The sequence below is a fragment of the Lycium barbarum genome, chromosome 6 (assembly GCF_019175385.1).
Source record: "Lycium barbarum isolate Lr01 chromosome 6, ASM1917538v2, whole genome shotgun sequence".
NCBI classification, from domain to species: Eukaryota; Viridiplantae; Streptophyta; class Magnoliopsida; order Solanales; family Solanaceae; genus Lycium; species Lycium barbarum.
In genome coordinates, this window is record NC_083342.1 from 86,523,393 (window position 1) to 86,536,613 (window position 13,221).

Genomic DNA, 13,221 nt, shown 5'->3' on the forward strand with positions numbered 1-13,221 from the left:
GATTATAAACTTGTCACATATGATGTTTGAATTGTCTACTATATATAAAAAGAGATATTCTTTTTGGGACATACTATTAAATTAAGGCTTAGAAAAAAGAGATAATTTCAATAATATACAATACAACATAAAATATTAAATCTATGTAGGTATTTATACACACAATATACAATATTATATACTCACTGTAAATAATGTATCAATCTTGCGTAAAAGTGTATAATAACTTATAAAAGGGCTATCCAAGGTACAATAAAAAAATATGGATTTTCGGTAAATATTTTCTCCAAATAGACATGGAGTGTTGTTTCTCTAGAAAAAAAAAATCTGAAAAAAGAAAAAAAGGAAAAGGAGACAGAAGCCTTGGGCCGGTTGTTTCTGTCTATCTTGCTCAATTCTAGATTCAGTAGGGTTTTCCCCTTTCCTCCCAAAACCCATTATTTCCCCCACACTATTTTCCGGCCATTTGCGCCGGCGTGTACAAATCGCCTTCTTAAGCAAAATCCAAATTCAATATGTCAATCCCAAAGGAGCTCTACCCCAGCCAAGATGACCTATTGTACGAAGAAGAGCTACTCAGAAATCCCTTCAGCCTTAAGCTATGGTGGCGCTATTTAGTAGCACGAGCAGATTCGCCATTCAGAAAACGAGCAGTGATTTACGAACGAGCTTTAAAAGCACTTCCGGGTAGCTACAAATTATGGCACGCTTATCTCCGTGAACGCTTAGAATTAGTTCGTAACCTTCCAATCAATCACTCACAGTACCAAACTCTAAACAACACTTTTGAGAGAGCACTTGTTACAATGCACAAAATGCCACGTATTTGGATAATGTATTTGGTGAGTTTAACTGAGCAGAGGCTTGTTACGCGAACACGAAGGACGTTTGATAGAGCGTTATGTGCATTGCCTGTTACTCAGCATGATAGGATTTGGGAACCTTATTTGGTTTTTGTTAGTCAAAGGGGAATTCCTATTGAGACGTCGCTTAGGGTTTATAGGAGGTACTTGAAGTATGATCCTAATCATATTGAGGATTTGCTTGAGTTTTTGTTGAATTCCGAGTTGTGGCAGGAGGCCGCCGAGAGGTTAGCTGGTGTGTTGAATGATGATAGGTTTTATTCTATTAAAGGGAAGACTAAACATAGGCTTTGGTTGGAGTTGTGTGATTTGTTAACGCAGCATGCTACTGAGATATCGGGTTTGAATGTGGATGCGATAATTAGAGGAGGGATTAAGAAGTTTACCGATGAGGTTGGGAGGCTTTGGACGTCGTTGGCGGATTATTATATTAGGAGGAAGTTGGTTGAGAAGGCGAGGGATATTTTTGAAGAAGGGGTGACGACTGTGGTGACTGTTAGGGATTTTAGTGTTATATTTGATGCGTACTCGCAGTTTGAGGAGAGTATGCTTGCTTTGAAAATGGAGGAGATGAGTGATAGTGAGGTGCAGGATGAAGGGAGTAACAGTGAGGTTGGGGTGGAGGAAGATGTGGATGAAGAGGATGATAGGTTGAATGTGGCAAAATTGGAGAAGAAACTTAGAGAGTTTTGGTTAAATGATGATAAGGATGTTGACTTGAGATTATCTAGGCTAGAACATCTTATGGATAGGAGGCCAGAGCTCGCGAATAGTGTCCTTTTGAGGCAAAATCCGCATAACGTAGAACAGTGGCATAGAAGGGTAAAACTTTTCGAAGGGAATCCGACAAAGCAAATATTAACATACACCGAGGCAGTTAGAACTATTGACCCAATGAAGGCTGTAGGGAAGCCACATACTTTGTGGGTTGCATTTGCAAAACTTTATGAAAACCATAAGGATATTGCAAATGCAAGAGTCATCTTTGATAAGGCAGTGCAGGTGAACTATAAAACTGTGGATCATCTGGCTAGTGTTTGGTGTGAATGGGCCGAGATGGAACTACGGCACAGGAATTTCAAGGGTGCTCTGGAACTGATGAGACGTGCCACTGCTGAACCAACTGTCGAGGTCAAACGGAGAGGTAATTCTGACTTTCCTTTTGTATCTGCGCTCCTCTTTTTTCATGATAGCTTCTTTATTGTAGGCGCTTGTTAAGTATTTAGCCCATCAAGCTTAAATAATAGTTCAGCATTAGATCTAATCGAGGCATGGGGTACAAAGAAGTGCTATATTGGTACTACCATTGATCCGAAACTTAAATTTGGAAACTTGTCATTTCAAAACCTGAAATGACAGTGTATAGCACCAGAAATGGAGTTGAAATGCAGACCTAAGTTCAGTGGCGAACTTGATACTCTGTGATTAGTACTACCAATTCCACTTTGTAGGTATAGCATTATATGTAAATGAGAAAGCCAGGCCTTGTGGAAAAAAATGTGGATCTCGTGTTACTTTTGACGTAAAACAATCTATATAAGTAACAAATAGTTAGAAAAAAGCTTGCATATGGAAAAATTCAGGTAGCCCATAGAGGATCTAAGACAGTTTCTCTTGAAACTGAAACTTAGATGATTAAAATTTATCTCTACTTTTAAACCCTTCTGTCTATAAAATACTAACCATTTGCTTTACATTGTGTTCTTTGAACTCCATGACCAATCTAAGTCCATCAAAATGCAGCTGAAAAGTTTTAAGAAAATGTTTAGTATATCATGACTGAGGAATCTAGATATCTAATTTCATTTGCTGTCAATTGATGCTGTATGGATATCTGGGCTAACTCTTGGGTTCTCTCTTCATATTTTAACATGCAGTTGCTGCTGATGGAAATGAACCAGTGCAAATTAAGCTACACAAATCTTTAAGGTTATGGTTATTGTATGTGGATTTGGAGGAGAGCCTAGGAAACTTAGAGTCAACTCGTGCAGTCTATGAGAGGATTTTGGATCTGCGAATTGCTACACCACAGATTATAATAAATTATGCAGTACTTCTGGAGGTATGAATTTCATTCTAATAGTTACCTATGTATCAACCTACTGTTTTACATGGTCTTAAAAGAACGGGGAGTTCTTTGCATTTTGCATTCGTAGTATATGAACCATTTCCTAGTTTGCATCTTTCCCTGTCCCCCTAACGTACTGATTATTTTGCAAAACTTTAATAGAGATAATTCTGTGAGTGGCAAAATAGGGATTGAATTGCCAAAAAGAAAGTGGAGTTGGAAGGGAGAAATGACAAGGAATAGGGATAAGGGGCTATAGTGGGAGAAAGAAGGAAGGCAACATGAGTAAGCATAGTATTCTCCAGACTGAAAAAGATCTTTAACTAGCATATTTGTTGGTTTGAGAATATACTTAGGATACTAATTTGTCACTAGGAAGGATGCTTGATGAAACATCTCTGTGAATAACTGGCTGCGAACATTCATTGTGTAGGTAACATAGAGCTTCTGCAATCGAACTGCTATTTAGATCTTCTCCCCCATAGAATGCTGAGTGACCCATTCTTCACTTCTCCTCACTTAGGAAGCTAAGTAACAAAGTATATGAGTTAAATATAGAACTACTAATTACTTGGTTTACCTCTTGCTAGGCAATTTTTTTTTAGTTCCCTTCCAAAGGAAAGTTGTAAACCAATATGAAATAGTATCTTTTACACAAATCCAATTATTGGAGCAATGTCCTTATGCTGTGCGTTGCTATCGTAATGTCTGCTTACAGCATGAAATCATGCCACTCGTACTTTTATGACTCAGAACTCTTTAGTGTTATTGATTTTCCATTTAGAAAGAGCCTTTTGTATAGTTAGTGACTATCTACTAGATGGCTTCACTATTGTTGCTGGGCGTGGCCGCTTTTTCCTGAACTCCCCCATTTTCCAATACTCTCTCCCTTCACTCTGCTTGATTTGTTGATTACATAATTACTATTTTTATCCATCAGAAAATGACTCTTTAATGATTTCATAAAGGGATTAAAAGATTAAGATGGAAAAGATGCATACATTAGAGTGCAAAATGCAAAGAACTCTTTCTTAAGAAAGACAAAATGCAAATAACCGCTAGAAAAGAATATGAAATATCTTTGTTCTCTGGTGTAATTGGTTTTAACCTAACATCCGGTATTCATTTTCTCTAGGATCACAAGTACTTTGAGGATGCATTCAAGGTTTACGAGAGGGGTGTGAAGATCTTCAAGTACCCTCATGTAAAGGATATATGGGTTACCTATCTCTCCAAATTTGTGAAGAGATATGGGAAGTCAAAGCTGGAACGAGCTCGAGAGTTATTTGAGCATGCTGTAGAAGAGGTATGTATATGCGGTACGATTTGTTTTTAGTCAAAAATTAAAATGTTGGTTTGCTATGATATAATTCTGAACTCTAAAATCTTCTTCTTCCGCTCCAAGAAGGTAAGTTTATGGATGGTCATTTTTGGAATTCAGGGATTCGTTATTTTAATTGGTATATCAGGTTCTCAACCAATGTTTCATAATTTCATGAGTTTTTCCTCGTTTTTCTCGATATCCGTTAATGAATATGTGGGAGATGTTACCATCGATCTGATAGAGGACATTTGCTTCTCATTAGCAATATCGTATCCTTATGCATGTAGAATATACATAAGGGCAGCAGCCACTTTTTTGACCATCTGTACAGATCTGATATTCGAACTCCTTGGACTTGCATACCCATTGTACAGCAGGAACATCCCCTTTTATTGGGTGCAATTTAGTATCAATCAATCAGATAACAACAGGCTTAAGCTGACGGGAGAAATCATTGGCCTTCTTCTTTTTTTTTTCTTTTTTTTTTTTGAATAAAGAAATCATGGACTGCGTACAATAGACCCTTGTGGTCCGGAGGTCACGGGGAGCCTTGGCATAACTGGTAAAGTTGCTGCCATGTGACCAGGAGGTCACGGGTTCGAGCCGTGGAAACAGCCTCTTGCAGAAATGCAAGGTAAGGCTGCGTACAATAGACCCTTGTGGTCCGGCCCTTCCCCGGACCCCGCGCATAGCGGGAGCTTAGTGCACCGGGCTTCCCTTTAAAGAAATCATTGGCTACCTATGTGTTGTGCAAGGCACGTGTTTCTGTTTAAAAGGGTCGGGAAATCCATCTCCCTTCAGCCACCGTTTTATCTTTATTCATTAGTTACTTTCCTAATTATCCTTTTGGTCTTCCATCATCCTCTACTTTTTATATGATAGTATTTCTACGTGGATAAGGGCGTCAAAAGTGTAGACTGTAGAATCCATCTCCCTTCTAGAATGTTAACTGTTCAAAAAAAAAAAAAAAGAGGATAGTGTAGACTGTAGACAGCTCATTGAATCATTTTATGCACTGTGCTGTGCATCTTGATTTTTATTCCTTAGGTTTAGTTTGAGGTCTTTTCATGTCTACCTGTGTGCATTTTATATTTATTTTGGATGCACAATAAATATACACCAGCTTCACCTACGTTGCCCGTAATTTGTCGATATCACATAAACCTGTTGTTTTAATCTAGAATCCTATATTGGCCATCTCTTGGATGATAGTTGCACTTCCAAGTTATGGGAGAAATTCTGTGTTATGCTGTTAGTAGAGGCTCTTATTTAGAGTCTAACTACCTCCTGTCTGCATAGTTGCATCTTAAAGCATGTTCCGTAAATTCTATTTGCCAAAGTATGTTTGGATGCTCACCTTGTGGTGTCTCCATTCCCACCAGGCTCCTGCTGATGCTGTGAAGCCATTGTATCTTCAGTATGCTAAATTAGAGGAAGACTATGGTCTTGCGAAGCGGGCTATGAGGGTTTACGATCAAGCTACAAAAGCTGTCCCAGCAAATGAAAAATTGAGCATGTACGAGATCTACATAGCTCGTGCCGCTGAGATATTTGGTGTTCCAAGAACAAGGGAGATATACGAACAAGCAATTGAGTCTGGGCTTCCAGATAAGGATGTGAAAGTTATGTGCTTAAAGTATGCTGAACTTGAGAAGAGCCTAGGAGAAATTGATCGTGCCCGTGCACTATACAAGCACTCATCACAATTCGCAGACCCTAGATCTGACCCTGATTTCTGGAACAAGTGGCATGAGTTTGAGGTGCAGCATGGAAACGAGGATACCTTCCGCGAGATGCTCCGTGTGAAGAGGAGTGTATCTGCAAGCTACAGCCAGGTAAATAAATGCTCAATTAATCATTAAGTTCTTGAGATGAGTAAATTAGGGAGCTTAATAGTATTCTCGCAACAAAAGTACCTGCGGCGTAGAAGAAGGTGAAGTAGAGAAATTGTTATGGTACTTGATGGCTTCTAATAGGAAGGAGCCTTGGCCCTTGTATAAGAAGGATTAATCTGGTCAGAATACTAGTACCAACTTAATCAGAATAGAATAATTACTTTGGGATGCGTATCATCCAACATGGCGTATAATTAACTTTGGAAGATGACGACCTAGCTTCTGCTTAGACTGGGTTACTGGGAAATCTATTGTATCAGAGCTACTTATGTTTTATGTCAGGAATTCCTTGAAAATAGGAAGGGCTCATAATGTAGTTCTTAACTACCATTTTTAACTTTTGGTGTATGAACTATCATGGACTTGGTATATTATATCAATCAAATCAGTCAACTACACCTTAATTTCAAACTAGTCGGTTTTTTTTTTTTTTTTTTTTAACAGTTAACATTCAAACTAGTCGGTTACAAGGATCTTCTATATACGTTCTGTTATATTCTGGTCCATGCAATCCAATAGTGAAAAAACTTACTTGTCTTTTAAGGCCAATTTAGGGTTCTCTAGATCTCAACTCTTCAGTGATATATAAGTCTTTAACCAAACTAAGAGGACTTTGGCAAATATTAGATCTAATGCAAGTTCTCTAACAATTACTAAGCCTTACCCCAACTAGCTGGTATTACCTATACTGTGGTCATTTGCTTCCATTGTGTTTTTTTTTTCTTCTAACCTAAATATACATTTGTGAGAGATTTTAGGTCTTTTGGGACTACACCCCCTTCAAAAGTATTACAGCTTACATTGCCTTCCTATTTCCACTAAATTACAACCAGTCAATAGCTGTTAAAATATCTACTGTTGATCTAACATTTCCTGTTTACACCAAAAATAGTAAATAGCTAAACAATTCATCTTCATTTTCTGCATGCTGCGCTGCTTATCTTCAAAACATCTCTGATTTCTCTCCTTCCAAACCGTTCTGTCATTTTAGATCTACCTCCTCTTTTAGCACCTTAAATTGTCACATGTTGCACTACCGGATCAGTGAATTTGGAGATCTATGTAATAAATGGCCGAACCATCTTAAGTGACCATCTTATATTTGGAAGTAGAGAAATAGGAGAGCTTTTGAAGGGCTGGAGATGAGCTTTGCTCAATTGAGGAGTAGTCTCCGGTCCCTTATTTTTTTTTTGGTGCACCCATGTAATTCCTGTTTGTATAGAGGATTGGGTGTCTTGCGGAGAGAACCATATTTGTAGGTTTCTCCTTTTTTGGTATATCTCTTTATATTGCCAAGATGGCCTGTTTATTATCAATGAAATCTTTACTTGATCAAAAAAAAAAAAAAAGTGACCATCTTATAATGTGGCTGAACCATCTTTTAACTTATCCTCTATATCCCCTGCTTATGTCCTGGTCTAATTTGATCATTTCTAGTTAATTTCTGGTAAGATTAGATATTCGTTTTAACATTCATACTTGTGGAACACCGATATGAATATATTGACTGTTGAGGAGCCAACATCCATTCCTTGTAATGTTGCCTCATTTCATAACATTGTTGGTCTCAGAACTGTTATATAGAACTTGCTTTTCACATTCTTAAGTATCGTCTATTGCATAGTATACTCCTATGGTGCCCCATTTGAATTATCCTATTTTAGTTCTCTATGCTCACCTTTCATCTATCGTTGCATTTTTTTTGGAAGATTTAGCCTTGATATTTGAATTACCTGACCTATCAGAAAGTATATGTGAGTTGTTTGTAGTAGTTACCAGTTACCAGAACCCTATCCAATCTCAGTTTATGTTCATTCTTTTGGAAGCTAAACTAGAAGTAACCCTGCTCTGTCTTACTTCAACTAACCCTCACTATATTGCTCACTTTCTCTATAGTTCTAGTTTTGGGTTAACATACTTGCTAGTTTTGTCAATGACACAAAATCATATGCAAATAGCATGCACCATGGAGTTCTCATATTATCTGCTATCGATTAATTCCTCCATAAGTAAGGAAATAAGTATAGGTTTAAGGCAGATCTGTGGTGTAAAGTAAAACCATGGTTTAGGGAACTCCTCTCTATCTCCTTCCCTTGGTTTCACCTTTCTGACCTTTACTTTGTACATATCCTTTTAAATAGTTTTGTATATCAACACTCATGGACCTGGTATTATATTTCTTTTGATGTAATTATTTTGTTACATGTCTGCATTTCTTGTACTTCGTTGATGGACCATACTGAAATGCTTCTTATACCTGCAGACACATTTTATCCTACCCGAGTATCTCATGCAAAAGGATCAGCTGCAGACACTTGAGGAAGCAAAGGATGTCTTGAAAAAAGCTGGTGTTGCTGATGATGAGATGGCAGCTCTTGAGAGGCAGTTAGTGCCTCCTGAAAATGATACAAAGAAAGAACAGAGCAGGGTAGTTGGATTTGTAAGTGCAGGAGTAGTTGAGTCGAATGGACAGAAAGTCACAGCAAACAATGAGGATATTGATCTACCCGAGGAAATTGATTCCGAAGAGGATGAGAAGATTGAAATAGCACAGAAGGACGTCCCTGATGCAGTGTTTGGAGGTCTAATCCGTAAGAGGGACGAAGGCAATGAAGCAGAGGACGACTCTGCTGCCAAGAATAATGATAGTGATGGCCCTCTTGGCGCTCTAGAAAGAATAAAACGGAGGAGACAAGGCTCTTAGAACTGTTTTTATTTTTCTGCTGCACTAGTTGGTTTGAAATTTTTTGACCTAATTCCTAATCCTGTAAATTGAAGTTAGTTTGTTGTGTCACTTAAATTTTCCCGTAGAGGAGGTGTACATCACTCGTTATTTAAAATGCACCTTTGTTTATTCCTCTACCCTGAAAAATGGTGAGGCAATTGTACTGTTTCACGCTTTCACTGCAAGAATGCATCATTTAGTTTAGCATTGTATTTTGCTGTTATCTTTTTATATTTGTTAACCATTCTCTTTATGGAAAGTTCAATTCGTTGTATTAGTTTCCGGAAAATAGATTGTGATTACTTTCAGTGAATTTATTGCCTAACGTAGAAGCTGTTGTAGCTGAATGTACCTCCCCTCATCTTTGTCTTAGCAATTTGCTTTTTCCAAATTTGTTATCATCTTCTTCTAGGAATCCGCGACTTAAGTAGCACAAAAAAAAAAGTTGAACTAAATTAGTACAAAAAAAAAGACACATTAATAGGTTTCACGCACGAATTTCGTGCGTGAAAGGACCAAACTGCAAAAATGCACTTTGAGCCTTTCACGCACGAAATTCGTGCGTGAAGCAGGGGACCATAAAACCGACCCCTCTGTGCGTGAAAGGTTAATTTTCCTAACACTTTAAGTTTTTTCACTTTCACTTTCACGCACAAATTTAATAGGTTACTTTTTTTTAACCTACTAAAATCACGTTTTTTTTAACCTACTATAATATATAAACAATTTAGATTAGATTTAACTTGAAATAAATAAATAATTAATAAATTATTTTACTTTTTTGTAAAAGTCAAACCTGTGTGTCGACGGCCTCCTGAGATACCTGGTTAGAGGGCTCCTGAGTGGCCTCCGGTGCAGGAGATGTAGATGGTGCCGTATCAAACACGAAGTCCTCAAACATGGAGTCGTCGAAGTGCAGATGTAGGCTACCCTGTAGATCACGAACCGGCCGCTCACCCTGTGGATCACGAACTACTAGATGTGGAAATGAAGGCCAGGTCACATAATCTGAAAAAGGGTCCGGCGTATACAGAGGCGTCTGTGAAGTCGACGGCCTAGAATGAGAAGTCGATGGGATATCTGTAGTCGCCGGCTGGTAAGAACTCGGCGGGATCTCTGAAGTCGACGGAGCCTCATCACCTCTGCCAGCCTTACCACCTTTACGACGGCCACCAACTCCTCGGCGACCACAACCACCTGCTGCCCCAGGTGGGGCAGCGGGCACACGCTCATGGAGATGCGCAAAGTCATGTGCCTGTCTCATACCAGTCTCAGCAAGCTCAATCATCCGTGCTGCATACTCCGCCGTCTCGGGGGCCTCCGTATGGGCAGTGCTCTCATAGCGCATCGTCTGAACGGTCCGTACCAGCGCCTCGTACGCTCCTGCGAGAGCTACATATCCCAGGCCATCTGGACGACGCCTAGAGGGGTTGCCAATAATGATGCGAGTGATCCGCATGTACCACTCTATGTACACATGGATCGGAGTGTCATGTCCGACCACCGCTAGGCTCGTCATCCTCACATCCCAACTCTGGACCTGCTGCTGCATATAGAGTCGCCATGCATCATCGATGCCCGCACGCTCATCCCTCGTATAGTGGTCATGCTCCCAAACCGTAGCCGCGGGTATATTCTGTACATACCCAAACTGCCGTAACATGCGGTCGGGCGCGTGATACTCAATGATATCCATATGTATCAATGGACACCGCGACATCAACATGTGCTGACCAGCCCTACAAAAGGTCGGCAGCTCATCCAAAATATGATCATACGGCGTCCATATAAAAGCCTGTAAAAAGAATTGAACTAGTTAACAATAAAAGACTAAAATAGTAGCTATGTGGTCTAGCGTGTGGATCCAAAATATGAACATACCGTTTGCACCGTCATGCGGTCTAGCTGATCCCTAAATGGGAGAAGGCTGTGATGCGTCTCCGCACGTCGGCGAACGCCTCGCGACCATCTCCGCGCGTATGGCATCGGCACAGTAAGATAGTCAGCGGGAGGGTGAGCTGGTATGGGCTGAAAAGGTCTCAACCTAGTCCACACCCATATCTGATATAGTCATTTAAAAAACATTTTATCAGTCGTCGTTTTAAAAAAAATATATTTTGTGTTTAATTACACACACTTAAATATATTACCTGAAGGAGCGAGAAAAATGAAGGGACCTCTCCCTCGTGCCCATAGAACATCGGCATAATCCTCGATACATGTAGCCCAGCACAACAGCGCCCCAACTATAACATCCTATCTCGGCGAGATCGTCGATACACCGAAGATACCTCAAGCTCAAATGCGAACCTGAAGTGTTCGGGAACAGGATGGCCCCGAATATGATGAGTAGGTATAGACGCGCGCGTCGGTCAACATCAGCCTGAGGCGTGTCCTCTCCAATTGGATGCTGCATGTCTGTGAGGCGCAAGTGAGCGTAAAGGGCCGACAACAAAAGCCGACTCTAGCTGGAAATGTGACCATCCAGAGCCGCGAAACCGGTGAGCCTAGTCAACTCATCCCGGTAAGGCGGCAGCACAGGAGGCTCCTCAATATACAATGGGCGTCCATCAACCTGTAGCCCATAAATGATCTCCACATCCTGAAGGGTAATGGTAGCCTCGCCGGTGCGGAAATGAAATGTGTGCATCTCCGGTCGCCACCTCGCAATCAATGTCGTCACTAGCGACCTATCGTGCTGTACCCGACCAACTTCGACGCACCGGTAGATACCGCCTCGACGTAGTATATTCAGGACATGAGGATGTGGGGGGCGAACAACTAAGATCTCCCATGCTGAGTCCCCTAATCGGGTACGAACCTGAGACTCAGGCTGCAGGTCGGATGTCCATATATGTTGCGACCTATGCTCGGGCTGAAGATACAGTAACTCTCGGTCGAAGGGCCCCGGATCAAGAGGGTGGTGATCCATCTATTTTACGCATTTTAAATCAATCATTAACAAGTAGTATTAGTTATGTAATCTTTTATCAAAAATTTTATTAAGGATTGTGGTAATCCATCTGTTTTACGTATTTTAAATCAATCATTAACAAGTAATATTAATTATGTAATCTTTTATCGAAAATTATATTAAGGGTTTTCAATCCTAAGCTACGGGTTATGAATCCTAAACTAAGGGTTTTCAATCCTAAAATATAAAGATTAAAAATTAATAAGTCAAATAATTAACATTAGTTAGCATACAATTAGTATAAATAATTAATAAATAAACAATTAACTAACTAATCAAATAATTAACAAGTTATTATCATATATTTAATAAATAAACAATTAAGTAACTAATCAAAAAATTAATAAATTATTATCATATATTTAACAAATAAACAATTAATTAACTAATGAAACAATTAAGAAATTATTAACAAATAAACAATTGCCTTAGCAAAAACTAAATAAATAATTAGCCAGTCTAACAATTGAAATAGCTAGTCTAACAATTAATAAATATTTAAGTCGCTAATCGAACAATTAACAAATACTAAATAAACAAGCAATAAATAATTAACTAATTAATAATAGATAAACAAATTAAAAAAATAAAAAATTTAAAGGGGGCAGTCCGCACCCACTGGGCAGTCCCCGCGCCCACTGCCCAACAACGGGCAAAAAAAATGCGCAATCCACCACAGATCCGTCCTAAGGTAATAATATATTTAGCAATGTAATAAAAAATTCGTAGTAAAATACCTAGAATGAAGGTGTTTTTGAGTTTTCAAAATGAGCTCTGCACCGCTATATTCCAAAATCTAACCTTAGAAACTTGTTCCTACACTTCAATATACTAAGAATATTGAGTTTTGGATTGAAAAACAGCAACAAAATAATGTTTTGGGGGTTGGGGACAACCTGAAATGGTCATTGATGGCGGGGGTGTGGTGGGGGTGAACGGTCGGGATCTGTGGTGGGGAAGGAGGGGTCGGTTTTATGGTCCCCTGCTTCACACACGAATTTCGTGCGTGAAAGGCCCAAAGTGCATTTTTGCAGTTTGGTCCTTTCACGCACGAAATTCGTGCGTGAAACCTATTAATGTGTTTTTTTTTTATACTAGTTTGGTTCAACTTTTTTTTTGTGCTACTTAAGTCGCGGATTCCTTCTTCTAGCCATAATTTCAACAGTCTGGTTGGTGATACATGTAGCTTATTTTTTTATTCACTTTTTTCCAGGAGATGAGTGTTACCCCTTGACAGGGTAAAACACAAGAACTTTTTTTCAGCTGTGAGAAGGTCCAATATTTTACGTAGCCATCTGCTTCTCTCTAGAAAACCCTCGAGTGCAGTGCTGCAATCATACATTCCGAGTGTAACTATAGATTGTGATGAGCT

General features: G+C 39.3%; 1 protein-coding gene across 1 annotated transcript; it reads left to right on the top strand.

The window, feature by feature from the left end:
- The first annotated feature begins 283 nt into the window (after positions 1-283).
- Positions 284-9,087, top strand: LOC132644573 (uncharacterized). The gene is made up of 5 exons (XM_060361164.1): positions 284-2,007; positions 2,741-2,925; positions 4,067-4,237; positions 5,638-6,090; positions 8,414-9,087. The coding sequence occupies exons 1-5, from the start codon at positions 516-518 to the stop codon at positions 8,852-8,854; spliced, it is 2,742 nt and encodes a 913-aa protein (XP_060217147.1). The 5' UTR covers positions 284-515; the 3' UTR covers positions 8,855-9,087.
- Positions 9,088-13,221: the final 4,134 nt, after the last annotated feature.

Excerpts from the sequence above, each read along its gene's own strand:
- LOC132644573 (XM_060361164.1), top strand. The coding sequence starts at position 516 with ATGTCAATCCCAAAGGAGCTCTACCCCAGCCAAGATGACCTATTGTAC. Across the intron at positions 2,926-4,066 it reads ATTATGCAGTACTTCTGGAG|GATCACAAGTACTTTGAGGA; the intron begins GTATGAATTTCA and ends CATTTTCTCTAG. Across the intron at positions 4,238-5,637 it reads TTGAGCATGCTGTAGAAGAG|GCTCCTGCTGATGCTGTGAA; the intron begins GTATGTATATGC and ends CATTCCCACCAG.